Source organism: Fusarium mangiferae, assembly GCF_900044065.1.
Source record: "Fusarium mangiferae strain MRC7560 genome assembly, contig: FMAN_scaffold003, whole genome shotgun sequence".
Taxonomy (NCBI): domain Eukaryota; kingdom Fungi; phylum Ascomycota; class Sordariomycetes; order Hypocreales; family Nectriaceae; genus Fusarium; species Fusarium mangiferae.
Window position 1 is genome coordinate 946,762 of NW_024573923.1, and position 24,996 is coordinate 971,757.

Below are 24,996 nucleotides of genomic sequence, written 5' to 3' on the forward strand. Positions count from 1 at the left end.
TCCAGTCTCTGACATCGTAGGGTATCTACCACTGTAACGGGTATGCCGAACAAAGCAATACAGACAGCGAAGATGAAAGAGATCAACCGGTGTAGTTGTGGGCACCATAAGGTTTCTAGCAAACTGATACGACAAAAATTAAGCCGACGTAGCGATGATATAACACTGACCACCTCTTTAATTGTAGTTACGGCGATGCTCGTTAGCTTTGATTTTTTTTTTGTCTTGGCAAGTGTTGAGATTGTTTAAAGATCATCGTGAGTTTGAGCATTTTGAAATGGTTCAGCGGAGCGGGATGAGCATCCACTAATGGGCAGGGATGAAGAGAGCTAGCTCAACAGCCTGCAGGCCATAAGTATCCGCTACCTAGCATCGGGAGTGGAACTTGGACAAGGTACTCTCGAGGCCCTTCAAGCAAGATGACATTCGACTCCCAATCAGAGAATAATGTTAATGAGTTTTAGTGGAGGTATGACATAACCGCAGCGAAAACGCCAAGAGGATATGAAATGGCCAGAGGCTCCGCAAACTTCAAAGGCGCAGCAGAGATGTACAGTAGTAGAGGCGAGGATACCTAGTCGTGATGGACCATAACCTCGACAGATCAACCGCAAATGAGGAGAAGCAAGGAGTGCTTTGGCGGAAGAGGAACCATGTTGATAGAGAGAAAGCGTTGTTTTCCGCATGTTTAAACCTCATGACGGAGATGCGCGTGGCAGAAGCATAAGATGTTGAGGGAACTGTCCAGAATGTAGTCCGAGGTCTCGTGGCAGCGAATAGCTGTGCTGCGTGACGGCCGTGTCTTAGATGTGCCATCGATAGTCGTGACAGCCATCTGACCGTGACGCGTTGGGTTGCAGGTGGGTTCGGTGTTGATGTTCGTGTGATAGTGCTGCTGATAGCTACTGAATCAAGAAATGATGAAGCCATGGAATGGTCGAGTCGCTTGGTGGTGTGGGTGGTTGATCGACCATGATGTTTTCCCGGTGTTTGAAGTTGACAGCATCTTAACGATTGGCTAATCATTGCGATGTCCATCTAATATTATTATGAACCATATGCTGTTCCTTTGCATGCATTCACAGCAGTAATGGAAAAGTCATATCCGCCAGCAACATTGCTTGTTTGTTGCAACAGCGACCTGTATACATCGATATCGGGACTCTCGCTTCTTAAGGAGCCCGGCAGACATGGCGATATTTTAACGTGATGTGCGATGTCTTGTATCACAGCCGGGCCGTTATTGACCAGACAAGAGAGAAACACGCGTATCAGTTTAATCGGGCGCTGCATGTCATTCTTCTCCAGATGCTCGATGCATCATCTCTATCAAATGCCGGTGCTCCACTAGCAGGGAACCCCAAAACTTCGGTTGTCAAGGAACCATGATGCCATGTTGCAAAGAGAAAACGAAAAGTGCAGTAGTGTATTGCGAAGTTTCTGTTCATCTTGCAGATTTCTCATCTCTTTCTTAGGTAATGCTTTGTATGTTTGAGGACACCGCCGATATGAGCACAAGCTGTGTTGGATGATGGCGTGCCCGTCGCTAAGTAAACAACCAACGAAAACAACACAAAATCATGGTGTTGATGAGCCTGGTCGTCAATACCCATGGCCATGGTCCGTGAGACATTGGTCTCTGGTATGGAACGCAGGGCACAAGCAGTGGCTGATGTTCGTGCACGTACTTGATCTTTATCCTGACCATAGTGGCCAGTGTCCCTCTTATATCGTCGTAATGTTATTATCATGGTGGTTTGTTTACTGCTGAAAGGATTCAAGCCTGGACTGGTCCGCGCGGGCTGTTGGAAATGAAGGTCCAGCACTAAGAGCCCATCAGGGACTGGAGTCCCTACACTGCAACGTCCCTAGCCTCCCCTAAAGGAAATAAGCGGCTTGCGACTATCGCTGAAATGGCTATTTCAGCGGAACGGTTATCACCAATCTCAAGCGCAGCACTCGGATAGTCGTTTGTGACTCGTCCGAGTCCCTGTGCCTCTAGCCATGCCCTCCCTTATCCTGGTCAAACGCTAAGCACCCCCCACCAACGATAACCCCACCAAGACCTCCGAAGACTTGGCGGCGCGACTCGGTGATGCATGCTGTCTTCTGTCATTCACCACAAGATATCATGAGCTCGCTGCGTGCCCAGTACAACATCAACCTGACAGTCCTTATCCAGCCATGTTCTTCAGCCACTCCTGAACCTCAGCTAGAGTGAGGCATCAGATGAGGGGAGGCTTCAATTATGTCTTGCTCAGCTCTTCTTAAAACAAACCCCCAAATACGAAGGTGGCGGGGTTGAGTCAGACCTGAGGCCAGTATCGCATCATGGAAGATTAGACATGCTGCTGTTTGATGCGTGTGAAGTCGGCCATGATATAACCACGAGTCTTTTAGCTTGACCGACTTTGGCGATGAAGCATGTCAAGTATGAAGGAGGCGAATATGCAGAGTTGAGATCAGTGATCACAAAATTCCGGAGAGAAAAGTGATGAAGTTGATATGTGGTGGCACAGGGAATGGATTGGCTGAAAAGACCATTATAGACAGGCGAAAGGCTCTAAAGGCACGGACGGTGAGTGAAGACTGATGCGAGGGAAGCTAAGCAAGGTGTGAGGAAAGCCACGGCCGTTTTTTAGTCGATGTCGTTATCGTCGTTCTCATTGTAACCGGTATTACTTTCTCCATTTCAACCGCTGCCATATCCGTAAACTTCAATGCACAAAATCGATCGCTGATGACCTCACCTGCCAGCGCGTGCTGCGACTATAGCTGTGAAGAATGCATTCCCTCTATGAATCTGCAAGAGATCAAGATCCCAGAGCGCTGCATGTTGGAAAAATTTCAGGAACTGCTACTGGGCGATTCTTTGCTGAATGTGAATCCCTCGTCGCCGGCCTGGACCCTCGCTGGGATAAGTTGCAGAAGATCCATTCAAGGGTCCACCTCAATGGTCCACATCAACCAAAGAGGTCGCAATGTATAGGATACTTGCGCCCCTTGAACCAGTCAGCCGCCGTACGGGCCAGCCAGGGTACCAACCAGGGTGGTTAGAGGACAAACCCATTCTGCGAGAGGGTGTCCTGACTCCTGGGGTGGTGGAGGAAGGGTGTGCTGTGCTGCTCGCTGTACGTAGCGCCGCTATTAACGCTACCGAGAGTGAACCTGTGAGGTGAGGTGAGCGTGAGCCTCCCGTCGTGATGGAAATTGAAAACCCGGCCCCGTTCAATTGGCAACGAAAATCAGTGGGCGGGCGAGGTTCGTGAGGACGAGATTCCCATCTGATACACCCCTGTTGTTAGTTTCTATGGGTCTCTTCCCAGCACCCACACTTCACACTTACAAGGTAGGTACTTAGTTCTTAGACTCCCCTTCGTCTACTTCCTCTCTTACTTTCTTGGGTTCACGTCGACTTCCTTCCTCTACAACCTCGACCATTTCGTCGGTCCTTCGAATCCTCGAAGGTTATCGGACTCGCACTCGGATATCTCGAGTCGTAATAATCACCCCGTGTCTTTGGGTCGCCGAATTCCATTTCAACTGCTGCTGCTGCTGTGCTTGCGGCCGGTTCTCCTACATCAAACGAGGTGAGTACATGATGCTCCTGTGCCGGGTTTTTATTTTTGATCGCATTCCCATTGTGCCGGTATTTGCATCTTGATTTCGCTCAGCGTTCTTTTGCGTTTGAATTCTCCTGCTGTTCTGCGACAGTGATGGAGAGGGAAACGTGACGGTGATGAAAATGCGTCGCGGCTGCCTATCTTCCTCTGCATCACCCCGACTGCAACTGCCTGAGACAACCACCACTCCATCCATATTTGCATGGAACTTCCACCCGTTTGGCCCCTTCTGCACGCTTGCATTTACATCGATCCGCGCGTTCTAGTGCCTTGCTACAATTTACCGACAAAACTCTTGTGTCTTGATCCAAATCGACTTTATAATCGCTCCTTTGGCCGTCATCTCCCGCCCCATTGCGTGATTACTGCCACTAGCGATTTCTCAAATGCGTGTGACCATCCAGACTGCGATAGTGATCACGCCTAGCATTGCTACCTACGACGAGTGAAGAACGCGGCTCTGCTCAATCATTATTTGGCCTTCATACTAAACACAACCCTCATTTCTCCTTTGAGCCACTGGCAGTTGTCTTCCTGCTCGCTTGCATTTCACTTTGAGTGCTCGAGGACGACAGACATTGTGTTCTATTCGCCTCGCATCGGCTTTGCGTTTTGTACTTGGCCACCTTTTCAAACTTGACAAGTCACTAACTCGTTAGTGAAATAGGTCGACATTACAGCCCCTCGATATAATAGAAACGGTCCCTTTCCTATTCGGCATTGCTAATTCCACTCCTTCGTCCCCCGAACCACATATTCTTATCCTTCTCGGGCCTTTCATGTGTTGTGGGCAATAATCATGGATTCAGAAGACGGAGAACTGTTCATAAAGGTGGGCATTCAGCATATTTGCATTCTTGTTGATCACGTTAACTGACTGGTCATGATAGCAACTTGCCGGCTATGTTCGGACGCACGAGAAGGCTTTGGCCAACGCTCTTCAACTACGCCGCCAAGTCCGTCATAAGCCATCTCAGAGTACAGGCTCAGCGACCCTTCTCTCCCAAACTTCCACTTCGCTTCCCGAACGACCATCTACCTCCGCTTCCACATCGAGTTCGCTCGCAGCTGCATTGTCGCTCGGAACCCTAAACTTCACATCACATAATGCCAAATCTGTAAAATTGGCTCTCACGCCTCATCACCTATTTTACCTGCTCTCCCGCTTCGAAGAACTCGGCATCAGTGTCGGTCCTATGAAAGTCCGGCTTGAAAATCTCCACGACAGTTCATCCTCTGCCAACTATGTTTCTTTCCTCAGTAATACCCAGCGATCGAGGAGCAAAGGCTCGGATATTGATTCAATACACTCTGTCTCGAGTATACGAAGTGTCATGTCGGGCATGTCTGCATTATTGTCGAGTTTCGGCATCGGGGCCAGTATATCTGCTGCTCGGACCGAACGCCAAAAAGCCGCCCTGGAAGCTGACATGAAATACCTCTATTCTGCTTTTACCAAGATTCCTTGCTTGAGATTGGCTCCAGATTGGCGTGCCCGCCTGATTCGAGGTTATGAAGAGTTTCCATTTGATTCGGCTGTACCCCTATACGTTTTCAAGAACCTGCAGGCTCTCGAAGTTAGCAGCATCGACTTCAGGCAATTCTTTGGCTGGGATCGTCTGGCCGATCAGCTACGTTCTCTTACTCTGAAACGTGCTGGTATTGAGGACCCCGCGGACATCTTGATTGACATCGTCTTGGATGATATGGACAAACGCCGTCGACGAGTCTCCAAATCCCAGTCCTCGCCCACTTCAGTTTGGACGGGTAGTGGCAGTCCTCGTCGTAATATTGTCCACCCCGAGCTTCACCGAGCCGTGTCTGCTCCAAGCTCTCCTGGTGCACATGTCGACATGCGGGTCGGTTCGTTGACCCCAAGTGAACATGCTATCGAAGAGAGCAGCCGTAGGCAGTCTTTGAGCAAGGATGACGAGCAAGATGACACCCCACAAACTGTGCACAAATCTTCTCGTCCCAGGAGCAACTCACCTCCGCGCCCTACCAGCTCTCGAACGCAATCACATCCTGTTCGAGGTAACCATCACCGCATGAGGCGATCCGGATCTGGTAGCTCTCATTCCAGCCTTTCCGATTCTTGGACTGGTCATCACCATTCTCGAGGTAGCTCTGGTAACTTACTTGCCATGGGCGTCCTCCCCACTTCCAAGTGGCGCTTTTTACGACATTTGAGTCTGGCTGACAATTCCATGACCTCTATTCCGCAAAATAGTCTCTCACCCCTATCCAACACACTCTACTCACTGGATATTTCCTCCAACCTCTTCAGCCAGGTTCCAGACAGTCTGGCTACCTTGACCGCCCTCAGAGCTCTAAATTTGTCTCACTGTATGATCGACTCTCTCCAGTCATTGACCCGCAACCCTCTTCCTGCCATCACAGCTCTCAACCTTCGAGCCAACAGGCTCCAGAGCCTTGCTGGCGTTGAGAAGTTGGTTCCTCTTGAGAGACTCGATTTGAGAGATAACCGTCTAGTCGACCCAATGGAACTGGCGAGATTGACAGGTATCCCCGACATCCACGAGATTTGGGTTGAGGGCAATCCCTTCACTCGTACCCACAAGGATTATCGCATCACCATCTTTAACCTCTTCCGCAAAGCTCCAGGCTATACTGACGACGTGATTATTGATGGCAGTGGTCCAAGTTACGTTGAAAGACGATCACTGGTTGACCGCCCCCCTATCCCCGACTCCATCCCTGTCGTCAAGCCACAGGTCCCTGAGGTACCTACTGTCGATGTCAGCAAGCCTGCCATTATTTTCAACCCTCCCAAAGAGCCAGCTGTCCTCCGAAAGGAACGGCCTACGCCTAAGGCTGTCATGAGTGAAATCAACACCAGCTCGACACGTCGGCGAAAGACTCCAAAGAGGCGAATCGTGGATTTGGCCACTTCTGATACCCCATCCTTCCCAACCCCAGTCGAGGTTCAAGTAGCGAAGCCGGTCGGCAAGCAGCCCAAGTCTCCGCTCACTAACGACGGAAACTACCGGATATCCCAGCAACCTGAAGGCCAGGTTTTGTCGCCGCCCACATTATCGACCGACTCGCAAGTTGTCAGCTCACCTGAAGTACCACGAGTTGACACCAACATCTTCACCAACATCCCAGCTGCTTACTCATCTAACGATGACGCTTCCACTTGGAAGGAATCCCAGGACTGGGATGCCGGTGGTGAAATATACCGTCAGAAGATTGAGGCGTTGCGGAATACTGTCGGTAATAGCTACCTTTCTGTCTTGAGCGAGGAGACTTGGACTACCAGCCGCCCGGCAGACTTTTCGACACCTAGTGTCCCATCCGGTACAGCCATGCGCACAGCACATACTCCTATCCACGCCCCCCAGGCTCAAGCCATACATAGTGGTCGGACCTTGGGCTGAAATCGAAGATGCGATACCAGCAGAGTTAGACCTGGAAGACAACATCCATATGATACCCATATACCCTCTCTACTGTGGGAGCATGCTGGACTCCTCGGTATGATTCAATTCTTCTGTTGAGCTGAGTCTGAGGATTCAAGCTCGACCACTTCGTATTTTACTTTTTATTGGCATTTGCAACGATATCATGGAGCATAGCGAGGCGGCGTTTTGGGCAGATAATGCATCTGCATTTGTTTGAGTATAGGAACTCATCTTTACTTTTCATGGCTGCTTCTCCTTTCTGGAGCCTGCATGTTTCTCTCACCCTTGTTCTAGAGATATCACATCTTTCAGCGGCCTCTGATAGAGGGAAAGGGTTTGATATAAAGAATGCCTGTTGTTCTCATTCGAAATGAGATTGAACATGTACTGTTTTTTTTTTTTTTTTTTTTTTTTTTTTTTTTTTTGCTTTCACGTAGGAGTCTGGGCACGGCGTTGGAAGGTCAAGGGCATTTGCCCATATGCATTTTTGATTTACGGTATGGTTGGAAGAAAAAAAGACTTCACTTGGCTTGAAGGTTATGTGATCTGAGGCAATTATGCTGAAGAATTGGAGATTGTTGTAATACATGATATCCTCTATCTGTTCAAACCCTTGGTGCTTCTAGTTGTCCTCTTGTAACACTGTTGTGGTATCCTAATAATCAAGGATTGCCACTGTCCCAGAATATGGAATCCTTATCATGAATGTGCACAGATTGCAATGTTAACAAGGATCGTTTCAGAGGTCACTCGTCGTGGCTTATGAGCCCCTGGAGGGAAATGATATTTTTTTTTGCTCCCGATGATACCGTCGTGGAAGAAGCCAAGAGATGAGCAAGACTATTGGTTGACGTGACCAGGTCAGCCGGCTTTAGCCTGATGCCCTAAGTCACAGAGGGACCAAAGAGGCTTGGGATTAGTTTGGGTGTTAGGAGACTAGGAGTGTTGAAAGAGGACATGACCAGATGCTTATGGACGATTTGTTCCTGACACAGCTAGAACATTGAGATGGTGTGCTGGCTAAGCCGCCGGTATAAGGTACATAAGAACCTCAGTTGGTGTTGATGGAGGGGGCGGGCTGAGTGAGAGATTGAAGGGTTGGGAGGGTAAGTTTAAGGCTTGGCCAATATCTGAGCCATGAGGGGGCGTCATCATTCCTGGGCGAGGTGCGACATTGAATTTTGATGAAGCAGCATGGGCCAAGCTTAGTAGTGTTGGATGGCTGAGTCAATGCCCCAGATTCGAGGTCATTCGCATTCGTAGTTTCCATGCCAGTATCACGATGGCGACGAGGGTAGTGATAGCCTTCGAACTGGAGATTTCCAGACTGTGGCATGAGTTAGTAGTAGAGTCCTGGCTTTCTATTTGTGGTATTTCTCTCAGGTCGTTGGTATTGGTAGGGCATGTGATTATCCTTTTTAGTTTGTCGCTTCATGCTTCCCGCTACCCATGAGAGACGAAAGCAGATACTGAAAAGGTACATAAGACGATGTCCATAATATTGTTCCGGTGCAGTCAGAGAAGCCTCAACAAGTCAGAGCAAAGGGAGAGCCAAAAGCTACTATGCATAGTAGGTAACTCGGGCTGTAGACCAGGTCACCAGTATCAACCATAATGTCTGGAGATATCTTAGCCTGTGATACAAGGCTCTGATGTGGATTATCTATCAAGACAGGTAGTATCTATTCATCTGCGACCATTTGAATCGCCTGGCAAAGAAATGCCGTACTTCTTCGATGACATTTTATAGTGCTATCACCGTTATATGATGCAAGCTCTTAAGCTCAGAGCCACAGAGAACCATATAACGACACCACGTGGAACTGACGATGCATCAATAATCCTTGACTGCTCACAAAATCGCCAACGCCTGGATCCGCCCGAGTCGTGCCCGTTCTGGGGCCGCCGAGGCAACGGAGTGGATCGAAGCGGATGACCCCGCGGCCAGGGACAGGTACTAGGGTCGTTAGATCTGAGGCCATCGTGAATATGGATAAGCTCTCATGCACCTCAAGAGTCGGAGTAGTCCTCTGGGTGCGCTCAAATCAAGCTTTGCATTGCTATCGGCGATGTATATCTGGTGATATGGATGTTGCCAGGCGATGAATATTGTTCTCAACAATTAGGCATCTTGCAATCCTTTGACAGCCGATCATGAATGATAGATACTGCCATTGCATTGCATGTTAAGGAAAAGGCGGTAATGAGCTGCTGCACTGTCGACCCAGTTCGCTTACACAGACGTCAAAGTGTCAACAAGAGTGGGCATGAGGGGAGCGGAGCATATGATAGGATCTCAAATTAGACCCTGGGCAGATCTCTAGATCTTGTTTCGGCATTTGCTTCCATGATTTGCGGAGCCAAGAAGTCTTATTCAAAGTCCTTCTTTGCCATTGGAGTCACTAACAAGTCCCTGGTCGGGTGGGTGCAAGAGAGAGACAAAGCACTACCAACTGATGACTGACCTCTTTGGAAAGTTCTCAAGCAAATCATTGCAGGTATAGACAAGCTCAGGATCAGATAACATATGCTCATCATAAGGTCAGGCAGGAGATTACGGATGGTCTGGCCAAGTAAGGTAGTTATGTTTCAAGCGCCAGCAAGCAATGGTGATCTGCGACCTAGGGAAACCGATCTTGGCATTACTTGTAGTAAACAATAGGGACTTTTTTCCTCGGGGAGATCCTACGTCACTGGACGACAGCAGTGCCAGGAACAATAAGTCATGTCAGATCTGATCAAGCAATCCCACCAAAATGCTAGATCTACTTCCCCACGTTGCAGATGCGGCCCATGAGCTTAAGCCAGAAAGAGACAAACTGGCAGATGAGCTGCATAAACCAGTAACACTGCTGAAACATACTGAAAGTTTAATCCGAGCAACTCGCCGCTTGTATTGCCCGAGAAGTATCTTAGAGTCTGGTGACCTTTTTATGTCAGCCTTAACCCTGAACGCCGCTGACTAAACGGGGACCGTGCACGCCAACTTCACGCGTTCCTTGCCCGAGGCAGAACATCACCTCCTCTGCCGTCGCGAATTCCATCATCTTGTTCACCAAACAAGTCTTGCTTTGATCATCAACCCTACGGGAATAATAAAGAAAGCTCTTCTGGTGTGTATGGCGCCTTTCAAATGATTGGTGATTTCGCCAAGCTTCGGACCGAGCCTGCGCGCCACCTCCCCCTTGACGCGATTATCCATCTCAAGCTTGCGCCAGCGACGCTCCGATCTTCAAGTTTACATCGCCGTTAGTTTCGCTCAAGATGGCTCCGGCATCTCCGACTCCCAGGCGACCCGCTACCGGAAGACGTCGAGGTCGTCCTCCGGGTTCGACCAATGCTGCTCGTGCTGCAAGAGCAGCCCTCGCGGCAGCCTCCGCAACTGAACCACCACCGAAACGACGTCGATATATCCCAGGAGGGGCCGGTGGCGGTGGTCGCTTCGCTGATGCTGACTTGCTAACCACGCCGAATACCACTGGGCCTCCAACAGTCTCGAGGTCAAGAGCAGCTGCGCGCGAGGCCATCAATGGCCCTTCTCCATCCATAATGCCTCGGCGAGAGAGAGGCGCTCGCACGCGCGCTGCTGGCAATGATGGCTTGGAGGAAATGCAGTGGGGTTCAGCTGCAGCTATGGCGACTGCTGTGAAGCAGGCTGAAGACTACAAGCCCCGCGAGGAACGCAGCTGGGAGGACTTCCACCCTAACCTAGATATTGATGCTACATTCATGATCCTGCGATCTGAACAGGTTGATGGCATACCCCAAGAACAACCTGATTTATCAGTGGTTCAGGCATTCGGAACACCTTTGGACGAAACCCGAACCCCATCGAGACAACCCAACCCCGCATCAACTGGAAACACACCAAATCCTCAAGGCCGCTCAGACTCCAATGCCACCGATGTTCTTGGTGAAACACCTTTACGGCGCCCTCGTCGACCGACCCGAGATGTGGTCAGCTTTTACAGCAGCAAGCCTCTGGACTTTCTCTCAACACCGAAAACACCTAAAATCCTACCCATTCAGAACCAGACACCGAAAGAGAAATTGGATCTTAAACTACCGTCATATCGTAAAACCAACAGCATCGAATTATATGAGAGCAAAACTTTTGGCCAGGCTCGCTTTGTCGACAAGTCAATGAGTAATGTTGGCTATCAGGAGAGTGATCACTACCTGCGCCCGGAGCAAGCTTTAATCAAATCTTCTGATCTTACCATGGAAGATGATGCAGAATTGACCGATGCTGCTATGGCAGCATCTGACGGGCCGGTCCACCGTACCCGAATCGGTCGTGTCGAATATGATATGGATGAACAAGACGATATTTGGCTTGGGCGATACAATACCCACCGCAAGCAAAATGACGTTCCAGCTATAACCCGAGAAATTTTCGAAATCACTATGACAAAGATCGAAAAGGAGTGGCATGTGCTTGAGAAGAGAATTCCAAAACCCAACCCGAAGCCTCCACAAACACATCGCCCACGATCAAGCTCTGCCGCCGCCGTAAATGGTGAGCCGCAAGGTGGTGAAGAGCCTGACTCAAAATGCGCCATTTGCGACGACGGCGACTGCGAAAACACCAATGCGATTGTATTCTGCGATGGCTGTAACCTCGCAGTTCATCAAGAATGTTATGGTGTCCCATTTATCCCAGAAGGCCAGTGGCTCTGCCGCAAATGCCAGCTCTGCGGGCCTTCGGTTCCTGTAAGTCTAGCTCAGAACCTTTTCTCGAGTTGCCGTAATGACCCTAAGCAGACGTGTATCTTTTGCCCCAATACCGATGGTGCGTTCAAGCAAACAAATTCCTCGAAGTGGGCACATCTGCTTTGCGCTATGTGGATTCCTGAGGTTTCCTTGGGCAATCACACATTCATGGAACCAGTCATGGACGTGGAAAAGGTGCCGAAAAACCGGTGGAAATTGACGTGCTACATTTGTCGACAGCGAATGGGCGCCTGCATACAGTGTGGAAACAAGAACTGCTATCAAGCATTTCATGTCACATGTGCGCGGAGATCCCGGCTGTTTCTTAAGATGAAGACTAGCCAGGGTGCTCTCGCTGTGTTGGATGGCGGCATGGTACTCAAAGCCTTTTGTGACAAGCATTGCCCGCCTGACTATGTGCAAGAGCATAGTGTTCAACAGGCCACAAAGGCAGCTAAGAAATTCTATAAGAGAACCATGAGGAATCGTATTTGGGCTGATAACACCGCTGTTGCGAATGCTATTGCAGAGCAGCAGCGCAATGCCCTTTCAGAAAAGCCGTCGGATGAAACACAGCTTACTGGGACAAAGTCTGCAGCCGTTGGTGACAAAAAGAGAGGCCAGAATCCGAAAAACGTCTGGAAAACCCCTGCAGGTGCACCTATTATACCGCAGGCCGTGTTTGAAGTTGTAGACACTTCGATCCAAAGATTCGCATTACCCAAACGAAAGGAGTTCCTGAGCCAGGCATGCCGCTACTGGACCCTGAAGCGTGAGAACCGTCGAGGAGCGGCACTTCTAAAGCGCCTGCAGCTTCAAATGGAGTCCTTTTCCTCAATGGAACTTACGCGACGCGACTTCGCAGCTATGGGACCGAGCGGAAAGATCAGGCTTGCTAGACGCATTGAATTCGCCGAGAGTTTGATTATTGAGCTCGAGCAGCTCAAAGATCTTGCAGCCGAGCTTGTGGAACGGGAGCAGATCAAGGTTGCCGCGGGTGAACTTGAACAAGAATTTGTGGATGAGTGTTATTTCCCTGTCGCGAAACTTCTCAACCCTGCTGTTGACAGGGCAACATCGTAAGTGCATGTATTGGTCCGCTGATCTGACTTGGACTAATTGTTTCAGACTTGATAAAGATCTCTTCAAGGACGGCCTTGACAAGCTTCAAAGCCGCGTCAATGCCCGCTTTTATGTGACAGTAATGTCCTTCGCTTTGGATCTTTGCGATGTAATCAGTACTGGCATTTCTACAGCACCGCCTGAGTCATCTACCGTTGCAACTCATACTGAAGTTGTCGATGCATCACCTGCTAAAACCACTTTCTCGGATATACGAGAACGCCGAAAATTGGGAAAACGCATATTGAAGGCTGTTCAGCCACACCTTGAGACAGCCTTACGGATCGAGTCGGAGATCTCCCAAAAGCCTTTCGAGGGCTTGAAGAAGGAGCTGGAGAACATCATTGACAGAAGCGTAGACATCCGACCACTGACTGCGATGAGCCAAGATAAACCAACTGACCTCAGTGATGAAGCCAACGACACTATTATGGTTGATGCCGAGCTTCAAATTACTGTTAAGGCCAGTTCCACTGAGGGTGGAGATGCGATGGATACTACTTCTGATAATGGAAATATTGAGGTCAGCACCAATATTGATGTCGATACATCTGATCTCGCAGAGGCAGGTGCTGTCGGAAAACACGAATCTCTCCCCAACACTATCAACTCGTCCAATACACCCCCCGACACAGATGGTTATGTGTCGAAGCCTCAGCCGGCACAATCGGGGCCTCCCACACCGCCACAATCCAACGGCAGTCTTGGATTGGAACCCGCGGATCCTCTCACAGACGGAGGGATACTTTGGTACCTCAAGGGTCATGACCCCAAGGGAACATCCGTTCTCCAGGAGCGGTGGGCCGGGAGAGATGCCGTACGCATGCTCAGCGAGGACCTTACAGATTTAGATGACGAAGAGTTCAAAGGCTTGGGTATGGATGTTGACCACGCTGCAGCATCTGCCACAGTTGAGGCAGATGTGAAGGAGGAGGTAGAACCCGCGGGCGGTAAGACCAGAGCGAGTAAAGCAAAGAAGCGGAGGACATCAACAAGGAGAAGATGATCTTCAACGTATAGGCATATACCAAGCAAACGCTCACCACAACCGGCGCATTTTGATTGCTTGCCATTTTTGTCATGCGGGTTCATTTCAGAGAGTATACAGGGCCATACAGATGCACTAATGAGCTTGGCGTTCTGGGGAAGGACGGGAATCAAGTATTACAGGGTTAATACTTTTGAGAAGGAATTTATGGGATGGAAAAGGCGTTGGCGAAGGATTCCCAGATGGATTATGGGAATGAACAGACTTAGCTCAGCGATGGATTGCGGCTTGAGAATGTGTACGGCTAGTGGGATACGATACAAATGTATAAAATTAATGATGGTGGGATCTGAACCGAATAGTATGACCATGGGGCATAGTTTCACGAATACCGAGTCCAATAATATCTCGACCATGCTCTGACTGTTCCATGATGGCCCCTATGGAACCCCTTAGGATTAAAAGAAACCCGGAGCGGATATATTGAACTCGGTGACATGATTCGATCATGATATGTTGGAGTACACCTGTCATGATGGTGGAAAGCATTATCTTATAACTCTCCTTGGTGGCAGGCTGTAATGTCACGTGAATCACGGCCTGGATGTATGATGATGTAGCCACACTCGTCCATCCGTTTGCTTGCATCACCGTTTGTATTTGTACACTGGCTCCTGCGCGTCCTAGCGGGGCACGCGTACTGACGCAATAGACGAGAGAGAAATGAACGGTCGGTGAGTGATTTGAGGTCATTTTCTTCACCAGAAGGAGCTTGGGTAGCACAAAGATAGGCGTCTCGTTGTCTTTTCTGATATCTGGCTCGTCTCATCATTAAACAATAAAGCTGTGATACACATAATGTTGGCCGACATGCTCATCGAGCTTACGTGGGATGAAATGGTTAAATCGGAGCATCCAATGCTTCTTTTCACTCCCGGATGGAGCTGAGCTTAGCTTAGCTCTGCAGAGCTAGTTCTCTATGTGCACCAGGTTCCTGATTTTTGGTTGGTGTTTTTCGATCCTCCCTCCATACAAGACCTAGAAATGGATCAGCATCATGCAGCAGAAGAAGCACATGTGCTGTTGTGTGTTGCCTTGGGCATGAGTGGCAAGTTTCTTGCATGCGCAACTGAGAGATCCCATGGGGTTCATGGAGGAGTTGTTGAAGAGTGAATGAGGCGACTTTTGTGAAGCCTGAAGTCGGAGAGTGAGCTCTGCCGTAACCGTTGTCAACTGGAATGAAACGAGTGGATGTTACGTACTCGATCGCAATACGACTTTGCGGGCCTGTCTATCTTTGTACATATGTATCATATCCTGGTATTAAGGAACCCCTGTCCTCGATGCGCTTCATGTCGAACGAATCAGCTTCTCACATCGGCAACCTACACACGCGACAAGGTCTTCCTCATTCGTATGTACTTTGGGGTGATGAACTAATAAGGAAAGAGACTCTCTTCTCCGGGACTTGGGAACCGATGCTAATAAGAGAGCCGAGAGAGGCTGAGCCAGATGAAACTGATGTTTCCTTAACTTGGGCTCTATTACTTGGTACTTAGCCTTAAGCGCCGACGAATCCCGTCGCTAAAGCTATGCAGGAGCCTCTAGAGTCGAGACGCCCCCTTTTTTACTTCCTAGCGACAAGAGAGGAGCAATTTTCCCCTGGCGAAGCTGGCTTGTCAGAAAAAATCAAGGTTTTTGTTTAGTAGTTAGGGCTTCTTAAGACGCGATATGAGTGAGGGTATCCATACCTGGGCACCCAACGGGCAGCAAGCAAATGAGACTTACAGCGACAAGGAAATGAGACGGTGATTTGAGCCAAGCAAGCGAGACAAGAAACAAAGTCACCCAGGACGACAAGAAGCAAGTGAAGATGGGGCTCCGAAATGTCAAGATGAGTTACGTTCCAGTCTCTATTGTTGCATGGGTAAGCACAGATGCTATGTAGACAGGCACTGGATCAATGAGAAAAGCCAAGATTCTGTCTCTATCTATACCTAGGTAGGTCAGGTCACACTGAGGCATGAACAGGTGAGATCCAATGCAATTTATAGCGGCCTCCCACTAAAAATATAGCTACCCTCAGCAGCCCCATCACCGGAGTGCCACTGAGAGCCAGCTCCCCGAGTCCCGTACTTGTCCCAGCTCCATCCATTCCAGGTCCACATCCGGGCCCTGTGCTAGCGTTTTTCCAGACCATGGCAGGTACCGTTTAGTGTAGGCAGCCCAAAGCCCAAGCGTCCCGGTCGGGCCAGCTCTGTTTGGTGGTTGTGACGAGTCCACCTTCTCAGTGACTGAGCGAGTGTGAAAGCCCAGGAAAAATTGGAAAACTTCCCCCCCTTCCGTTCCCTCAGGTCAGAGAGGATAAACTTCAACCCTTCAACTCAACCCGACGACGACCGAGACGAAGACTCTATTCACGTGTTAGCCACATCGCCAACACTCTCTGCGAACATATTACAAACCGCTTGTCTCTGTGAAGAGCTGCTTTGCTTGTTACTTGATCCGCCATTTCCCTTTGGCCCCAGACGACGACTGACGAACCACCGTGTTCCGTCCCTGAACTCCAAATTCCCTGATCGCGCCCACTTTGGCTGCCCCAACAGACCAGACGACGATAACATCAATAAATAAAAAAGGCGAAGAGAACATCGTTTCTCATATCTCAAAGAAAATCATCATCAAAGTCGACGGTACAGAGGCCCTTTGCTGCACTCTGCTTATATACCCTACAAAGGCGACGAAGCGTCACATATTTGTCGACGCAATATTTACTCTTGCTTAACCAGAAGACGAGGATAGCAAAAACTCGCTCGCGCTGACGGTGTTTTTTGTCTCTCCCCTTCTGGCTTCTAGCATCTTGCTCGCCCCTCATTTTCTGACGCCCTGTACCTACCTGTCTCTTTCTGGTACAGCTATCAACAACCAAAGTCGGTGGCCCACTGCGGCAACCACGACGACGACTGTTTTCTCCCCATATCCAACGTGATCTGATTGCTTCTTTGTTGCAATTCAATATCGAACGACGACACAATTTGCTATTGCTGATCAACTTGCTCTTCTGCGCTTTCGATCTTCCGAAACGCAAAATCCTCCAATCGCTCGCTCCATTAGAGACGTGATCCCTTCACGGGTAAGTTCCCTTTTGGCGTTGGTACTGGTGTGCGCCCCATTCAATTCATTGCTCGCTCGCTCGCTCGCGCCGCGCCGTCTGTCTCCCCTCTTGTTCCCCTCCCGTACCCATTTCGCGCTCACAGCCCTCTCTCCATGCTTGTTCGGCTGCTTCCCCTCCAATTTTTCTAGACTTCTCTCGTTTCGTTGTTCCACCATCGCAACGCAACGCAACTCACCCGCAAAGCAAAGCAAAGCAACCTAACCCAAACTTGTCTTTTACCTCATATTTATCCATCCATTCATCGTCAAATTTTCACCCTCTTGTCGGTCGCGGCGTTTGCGAGTTTGGACACATTTTTCTTCGGCTTTTCTCTTTTTTTATTGCTCTGAATCTTCTTACTTCCCGGTTTCACCGGCTGACTCGGCCAGGTTTTGTGAAGTGTATTTATCTGGTATCATATTTCGGTCGACAAAGTTACCCCCGCAGTTGTTCTGATTAGCGATCTTGTCTGCCGCCTTCCTCCTCCCCCACGCGACCCTCCCTTAACTCTACTGCGGGCACCCTCTCGCCAGCAAATTCTCTCAAAATGGCAGACCAACACGAGGTCGATCTCGACTCCATAATCGACAGGCTACTCGAGGTACGAGGCAGCCGACCTGGCAAGCAAGTTCAGCTACTTGAGGCCGAGATCCGTTATCTCTGTACCAAGGCTCGTGAGATCTTCATCTCTCAGCCCATCCTCCTCGAACTCGAGGCTCCAATTAAGGTATGATCATTCGCGCTGCTTCGGTCTGAGAATTGGTGCTTGATACGGGCGCTTCTGCCCTGGGTCTTAAGCAGTCAAGAAAACCCATTTGCTGACTTGCCCGTGTCCTGATAGATCTGCGGTGATATCCACGGACAGTACTACGATCTCCTCCGACTCTTCGAGTACGGTGGCTTCCCTCCCGAGGCCAACTACCTCTTCCTCGGTGACTACGTCGACCGAGGTAAGCAGTCTCTTGAGACTATTTGCTTGCTCCTTGCCTACAAGATCAAGTACCCCGAAAACTTCTTCATCCTCCGAGGTAACCACGAGTGCGCCTCTATCAACCGAATCTATGGCTTCTATGACGAGTGCAAGCGTCGCTACAACATCAAACTTTGGAAGACCTTCACCGACTGCTTCAACTGCCTTCCTATCGCCGCTATCATCGACGAGAAGATTTTTACCATGCACGGTGGCCTCAGCCCTGACCTCAACTCTATGGAGCAAATTCGCCGTGTCATGCGACCTACTGATGTGAGTAGCATAGACTGCGCAAGATGGAGGCGCAGGTTGCTCCGAATGAGAGATACTGACAGATCTCTAGATCCCTGACTGCGGTCTTCTTTGCGATCTCTTGTGGTCTGATCCAGATAAGGATATTACTGGCTGGAGCGAAAACGACCGTGGTGTCTCATTCACATTCGGTCCCGATGTTGTCTCGCGCTTCCTGCAGAAACATGATATGGACCTGATCTGCCGAGCTCATCAGGTTGTTGAGGACGGCTATGAATTCTTCTCCAAGCGCCAGCTGGTCACGCTATTCAGTGCGCCCAACTACTGTGGTGAATTTGACAACGCCGGTGCGATGATGAGTGTCGACGAGAGCTTGCTGTGTTCTTTTCAGGTGAGATTGACAATGCTCACTATGGTACAAACATGCTGATTATGTTTTTACTAGATCTTGAAACCCGCTGAAAAGAAGCAAAAGTATGTTCCAACCACTCTTGGCAGCACTAGCACGCCAATCAACTCCCCTTGCAAGAATATTTGAAGAATTTATACCAACAATGTGCTTTCAACAGGTTCGGCCGACGTTAAACGATCATCTCACCTCGAATAAGGTGAAAGACAATCGCGACGAAGAAAGAACAACTCGACTCGGGACTTGTCTCGATCGAAGTGCACCCCCAATCTCCGCCGTCTCGCAGCTAGCCTTGCCACCGTTGGTGGCAGGGAATGTTGGTCCACTGGGAGGGTGACGGAACTTAAGAGGCGCCGGACGCGACGCTGACTTTTGCGAAACCCGAATCGTCTCTAATGCCTATATGCGAACTTGATAACGACAAACGGCTGTTTCTTAGCTCCACACACAGATAAAACATTGACAAAACTGTTTTTTTGAGTTGCACACGCGCACATACAGTTCTCGGATTCCATGCACACATGATCCACGGGACAGACGATATTGCTATGTCTGCTCTACGTAGGCTGCCCCGTGGACATAAGCAGTTCGAGAGGCTGGCATTCTCTCACTTGATTTCTTGTGATGACAAGGATAAGATAATTCATCCACTGCTAATCTGTCTGGTTGGGAGCGTTTTCTTTTACGGTCATGTTGCATTTCATGGACGAGCTTTGTGTGGTCTTATTCGTTGCTCAAGAGCGACCTCTGTATACGTTTTGTGCTTTTAGATGGGTTTAGGGAGAGTGGGCAGGGGGGGTAAAGCGTTGCTTAATTTTGGCAAGGGATAGCGAAGGTAGTGTAAGAGGAGAGGAATAAGTTGCTAGAGCGAACAGTAGTTTCTGTACGAATTGTGACGAAGATCGTGTCGTAGTATTATTGCGTGAGTAGTGAATGTGGTTAATAGTAATCGGAACTCGAGATACATCAAAGGTGAGGATATGAAATTACAAGAATACTCATCTCCTCAGACAACGACCACATAGGCGTATAAGCTTAACTATAGCTATTTATACCTACATAGGGAAGATTCTCCTTGGACAGCAAGCGGCGGTATCAATATGAATGCCGCACGTGAAAGCATTCGTTAAACCTGCCATAGGCCAGCCAGGTCATGACCGCAGATGCTTGAGAAACACTACTGGCAATCTTCGCATTTCTCCGTCTCAGCTGGCTTGTCTTTCGCTGCCTCCTCCTTCTTCCCACGATCCCTATCAACATGGCCTAAATCTCTTCCAGGTTCAATGACATCTCTCACCCTCCTCTTGAGCTCCTTCGTCTCAGGAAAGCCCCCATCTTCACGTCGATCCCAGAGGGTCTTTGTAGAAGAAATGTCTGCACCAGTGGCTTGATGCGTGATGGTCACTATGAAAGTCCCGCCTGTAGAAGGCTGAAGAGCGACCTCCCCGAGGCCTGTTGAGAATGTGGAGAGGAGTTCTTGAGCATACTGAGGTGTGTGAGCTTCTCGTCACATGCTAACATAAGGTAGCTAGCAGGCTGTGAATTCGGTCAACTTACATAGGCAGCTCGTAACATCCATTTACACTGCGTACAGAACTGGATAGAAACGCGGGGAAGAGGCGTTTGCGTCGACGCCTGGCTTGCCATGATTTTTTCTGGCCGTCTCTCAGTTGCTGGTTTTGCTATGCTATGCTATGCAGTCGTTTCCGGGAACGTCGTGGTCTATTCTTGGCTTGGCCGGGCTGGACTTTTGAGTTTTTAAACTCTGGGGCGTTGAGGGTTCAGAGCTTGAGGTGAGTTTGGCAACGAAATCTTTCCACTAAGGTGACCTTATCTTTGAGGTTTGAAGGGAACAATGGGGACAGTAAAAGTACAGGAATTTTGTCCTAATGGCTTGAGATGCCTAAGATCGATTGGTACTTGGTAGTAATTATAGACTACTATACTGTAGGTATGAGGGGATATTCTTCGCCCCTCCAGCTACAGCTAGGTAATGTGAATGCCCAGTCATATCTGTATATGCAAGCCCCGCGGTCGAGAACGCCTTAATTCGACCCAGGGATCCACTTTGTGATTTCTGCTTAGGTACTCCCATGATGTACTGTGAAGTACGTAGAGCGTGACATGCTGAGGAAGAGAGTTGATTTTGCCTGGAGACCTTGACATAGGATGTGATAGATCGCTGATACAGCTTAGAAGCGTAAGTCGCAGTACTTGTTATGGCGTAGCCAAAGTGGGAATATAACGATATTTAAGATCTGCTCCCGGTCGGTACGTTATGTAACACTTGTAGAATCCCAAGTACCTCTACTACCTAACAAAAAGGTAACAAGTGAGAATTGCCTGGGTCGGGTCGGATGGGCGTAAAGTTGAGTCCTGAAGACGTCAGAGTCTGCACTATGTGAAATAGCGATTTATTCTTGGGACAGAGATGGTTAAGTGAAAGTCATGACTTACAAAAACCGAGTATAACACTATTGAGACTCATATCTCAAAGTCTCAAGATCAACAGGTCCAAGGATTCAAGTCGTCAAATCATAGATATAGAAGTATATTTGCTTGGGGAACGTACACGACATTGGACGGAAATGACACCAAGATGATAACAGAAAAATGATAATAAAAAGGGGAATTATTACATTCGCGCAAGAGCCCGATCCATGAACCGTTTCCTAAGACCCAGACTCAGACCCAGACTCGTCGTAGTGGTGCTTCAACCTCTCCCCTTATTGTTGGTCTCATAGCAACATCCATATCTCTTCCAGCAGGAAGACAGACAAACGTGCGGAGACAGAAATATTAAATCGCTGTAGTCCAGTCCAGCCTTCATCTCATCAACTATGGCTCCCTTGCTCGCGCTGTTGGCTTTTGTGACCCGCTCAAATGGTATGGTATCTTGGGTATCTTGATCTGGGTCCATCTGGTACAGCTGGATCTTGTGTATGGGCTTTCTCCCTCTTTCTCGCGCTTCGCGTCGCTTCGTCAATAGCGCAAGTCGGTCCTGGTAGCCTCCCAAGTAGCCGTCGTGGTAGTGCTAGCAAGCGCTTCGGTATCCAGGGCCTAATTCGCCTCCATCATCCGAGTATCCTATACCCAGTTTCTCCTGGGTTTACTCCCCTTAAATGCGTCACAAACATATCAAAACCGACTGCGGTTCACCCCCTAATCGCTGAATCATTGCCGACATTGCGTAATTGTTGATTTTGGTAACCAGTAATAAGGAAAAATTATTATCACGGGTGGCATTACATGACCACACAGCAGCCGCCAGATTGTTGCGGCGCGTAAGGGTCCTCGCCCTTGGGAACAGCACCCCAGACGGAGGGGACCATGTAGTCCCGAGTGCCATTGCAGTAGGCAATGATGCTATTACGACATTAGTTACTGACGCGTTGGGTGGAATCAACACGATCAACTCACCTCTTTGATGCTGTGCTGACGGGAATGCGCTCTCGCTCAAGATCCTCGCGTAGACGATTGTTGAGCTCGGTTAGTCGTCGGAGCTTGAGATCGGCCATCGACTGCTTGTTCTTCTTGATTTGCGAAGGGTCGCCAACATCGCGAGAAGTGTACTGAGGCATCTTGGAACGGGGTGCCGAGGTGGGCGGGTGAGAGCGGTTTTGGAGGGAGAGTCACGGCAATGAGGCGCGCGAATGGGTTGAGAACTGTTAATCTTCAATGTTAGCGTGGTGTTGGAGTGACATCGTTGAGTTTGAAGTGCAATCGAGGCATCGCAAGATGGGCCAAAGACGGATCAGAAAAGGTCGGCAATCGCGTCAATCGAGTTTGTCTCGGGCAAATGTCATCGCAATCGGAATAAATGAGTCCAAGGGAACATCGTCCATCACTTGATTCATTCTGCCGATGCCCATTTCCATGTTGTAGCGCCTATATGCAATTGTTGCTTGCCCCTGGTTGATGGCGACGAGGATATAATCACTAAAAGGATATGACTTACGGAGCGTCGGACTCGAGTCAATAAATGACAGTCGGAGCTTGCGAAGCGGTTCAGTACGCAGACAAGAATGAGAGAATCGACGGTCGGGAGTGTATTCGGAAGTGATGATGGTTGGAACGGGTGTGTGAAGGAGAAGAAAAAAAGGGTCCGTCGTGAGAGGTCAGGGAAAGTGGAAGTGCAAGAGCAAGTGCAAGTGGAAAGGAAGGTAAGGTTTGGTGAAGTTGGTGGCAGAGAGCAGAGGAGGAGCGAGAATGTGATAGGAAGGACCTGGCCTGGGGGCATGGTAGGGGGGGAAACTGCACTGCAGTGGAAACCCTCGAGCTAGGTAGGTACGACGGTACGACCTACCTAACCCAAAGCCAGCAGCAGGTCCAAGTTGCGGGAAACACCAGCACCAGCATTAGGACAGGCTGGGTTTAGATCGCATAGTGGAGCCACTTTTCCGCGAAAATGAACCACTGAGTGCTCGATAACTCTTTGCGCGTCTGGGGGCATCCTTAGGCGGATTTGCTTGGTGGCTCGTGCACTAGAAGCTGTGGCTCCTCCTTCTGTTCCTGTGCTGCGGGAGCCCTGACATCGAAATTGGGGGGGTAGGGGGTAGCTGCTGGGGGCCCCGTTGACGGACCTTAGACCTTGCTAGGGGCTGATGTGATGATCAACGGGATAAGGAGACGAGACATTATCTTCAGGACGTTGGATGGAGCCAATTGATTCAGAAATGAACATGCCAACAGCTGATCTCTACAGTATCAAAATTGGCTTTGAGTTCCTACCTTCCAACAACCCGTTGAAAACAGCGAGTTCAGCCCAGCCCTTGATCTGCCTAATGTGGTATGCTCATAGCTAACGAGTTAATTATGTATGCTCCTCTTATTGCAGCAGACAAGCATCCATGGCAAAAAGGACTTTCAATTGAGCCATAGAACGCTTGTGGTTGGCTTTGGTGGGGCCTGCGGAACCGTATTTGGCCCCGAAGCCATCTTAGCTGCAAAGCTACAGGCACTTGATATTGCCTTTCAAATTATGAGGGGAGGAACCTGAATCAACAACCCTCCAAGCCAAGAAGCCAGAGCGAGTGAGGGAACCTCGTCAATCTCCTCGATTTTTGTTGATAGGGGAGGTTGAGTGACATTGACTTCCAACCTCTTGCGTCAAAACACACTACTACGTAGTACCTATGGTTACTTACCTACCCAACTACCTTAGGCTTATCTACCAGGTCTTCCATGAGATCATCCAAAGCCACCAAGGACGGATTTTGTCAAACTTTGGTCAATCGGTAAAAGCGGGAAGATCTGCGACCAGAACGCGAGAGTTGAAAGCAATACGCCCTTCATCTCAACAATGGGGCAGAGAGGAAACCATGGTGATCAAGTCCAAGCTCGAATGCACAGGTCCAGGTACGGAAACATTGCCCAACCTCGCTCGTTCTTGGTCACCCAAAAGCTCCCGTCGTCTCGTCTCGGCTGCTCGCAAGCTGTAGAACCGAATACCACTACAAAGGCTTGCGACACCACGTAGTTTTAATGCTCACAGATTTTGTGAGCCCCTTCCTCAACGCGTCCCTCCTCTCAAGTTTCCGTGGAGTTCGAGACGCTCAGGGTCTCTGTTCCTGCTACTGTCGCTTCCCGCTCTCGGAACGCTGCAGTAGTGGCCTGCATACATAAAGGGGTTCCTCTTCCTGGGCTGAGAGAAACTGTTGATTCTTGAGTCCTTTATACAAGTTACAGCCATCCAAGAAGTGGAGAATAAGAGCAAGTGCATTAAACAGAAATGATATGTTGCCTTCAAGATACAAACAATAGCGACACACGTTGAGTTGTTTATTCATAATTTCTGTTAAATTATTGATTCTTTTAGTATAGTATGGTCTACTACGGAGTAATGAAGCCAGGACTCTGCTAAGAGGAACCAACGAGATCCACCAATGCTGCTAGTCATTAAGATGAGACTCTGCAAATGGTTTGGGTAACGGCGCAGCAGTCACGATACCTAGCTTTCTCTCTGGGTTGCAGCCTCAAAAAGGGCTGCGTAGCCCTGTACGAAGTTGTTTTCTGTTTCGGATTGTTGTGAATTGTTGCATTGAAGCTGGAGCTTACGATAGCCTTGAATTCTCATCAGAGGGTGAAACAATTATGCATCAAGAGTGCACTTCGCCTTCTAGCTTCTACAATTCTGGTACAGAGAGTAATTGCCTCGACGAGTCCTCATCCAATTGGATCCCCCCTGGCTCTCTATTCCTCATGTCCAGCACCAACCAAGTTCCGCTTGTGGGCTGATAATTGCAAGTTGTGCAACTCTCCTATTGACATGGTTCGAGCCTGGTGCGTCGGCATTTTTTCCTACACGATCCCCGGCTCAGGTACCTGCTTTTAGTACCCC

The 24,996-nt window shown here is 49.3% G+C and overlaps 6 protein-coding genes across 6 annotated transcripts; 3 read left to right on the forward strand and 3 right to left on the reverse strand.

The window, feature by feature from the left end:
* Window positions 1-4,422: 4,422 nt before the first annotated feature.
* FMAN_04783 (uncharacterized protein) lies at window positions 4,423-7,024 on the forward strand (the record flags this gene model as incomplete). Its single annotated transcript, XM_041828469.1, has 2 exons — window positions 4,423-4,455; window positions 4,514-7,024. The coding sequence occupies 2 exons, from the start codon at window positions 4,423-4,425 to the stop codon at window positions 7,022-7,024; spliced, it is 2,544 nt and encodes an 847-aa protein (XP_041679329.1).
* A 3,288-nt stretch (window positions 7,025-10,312) lies between these two features.
* On the forward strand, window positions 10,313-13,889 carry FMAN_04782 (uncharacterized protein; the record flags this gene model as incomplete). The annotated part of the gene is made up of 3 exons (XM_041828470.1): window positions 10,313-11,761; window positions 11,813-12,840; window positions 12,890-13,889. 3 exons carry the CDS (start codon window positions 10,313-10,315, stop codon window positions 13,887-13,889), a joined length of 3,477 nt encoding a protein of 1,158 aa, XP_041679330.1.
* A 3,683-nt stretch (window positions 13,890-17,572) lies between these two features.
* Window positions 17,573-18,785, forward strand: FMAN_04781 (putative serine/threonine protein phosphatase PP1; the record flags this gene model as incomplete). The annotated part of the gene is made up of 4 exons (XM_041828471.1): window positions 17,573-17,752; window positions 17,867-18,268; window positions 18,339-18,638; window positions 18,693-18,785. 4 exons carry the CDS (start codon window positions 17,573-17,575, stop codon window positions 18,783-18,785), a joined length of 975 nt encoding a protein of 324 aa, XP_041679331.1.
* A 1,048-nt stretch (window positions 18,786-19,833) lies between these two features.
* Window positions 19,834-20,303, reverse strand: FMAN_04780 (uncharacterized protein; the record flags this gene model as incomplete). The annotated part of the gene is made up of 2 exons (XM_041828472.1): window positions 19,834-20,142; window positions 20,214-20,303. 2 exons carry the CDS (start codon window positions 20,301-20,303, stop codon window positions 19,834-19,836), a joined length of 399 nt encoding a protein of 132 aa, XP_041679332.1.
* Window positions 20,304-21,901: 1,598 nt separating this feature from the next.
* On the reverse strand, window positions 21,902-22,237 carry FMAN_04779 (putative G protein gamma subunit; the record flags this gene model as incomplete). The annotated part of the gene is made up of 2 exons (XM_041828473.1): window positions 21,902-22,022; window positions 22,077-22,237. 2 exons carry the CDS (start codon window positions 22,235-22,237, stop codon window positions 21,902-21,904), a joined length of 282 nt encoding a protein of 93 aa, XP_041679333.1.
* A 51-nt stretch (window positions 22,238-22,288) lies between these two features.
* On the reverse strand, window positions 22,289-22,896 carry FMAN_04778 (uncharacterized protein; the record flags this gene model as incomplete). Its single annotated transcript, XM_041828474.1, has 2 exons — window positions 22,289-22,321; window positions 22,615-22,896. The coding sequence occupies 2 exons, from the start codon at window positions 22,894-22,896 to the stop codon at window positions 22,289-22,291; spliced, it is 315 nt and encodes a 104-aa protein (XP_041679334.1).
* Between the last annotated feature and the right edge of the window lie 2,100 nt (window positions 22,897-24,996).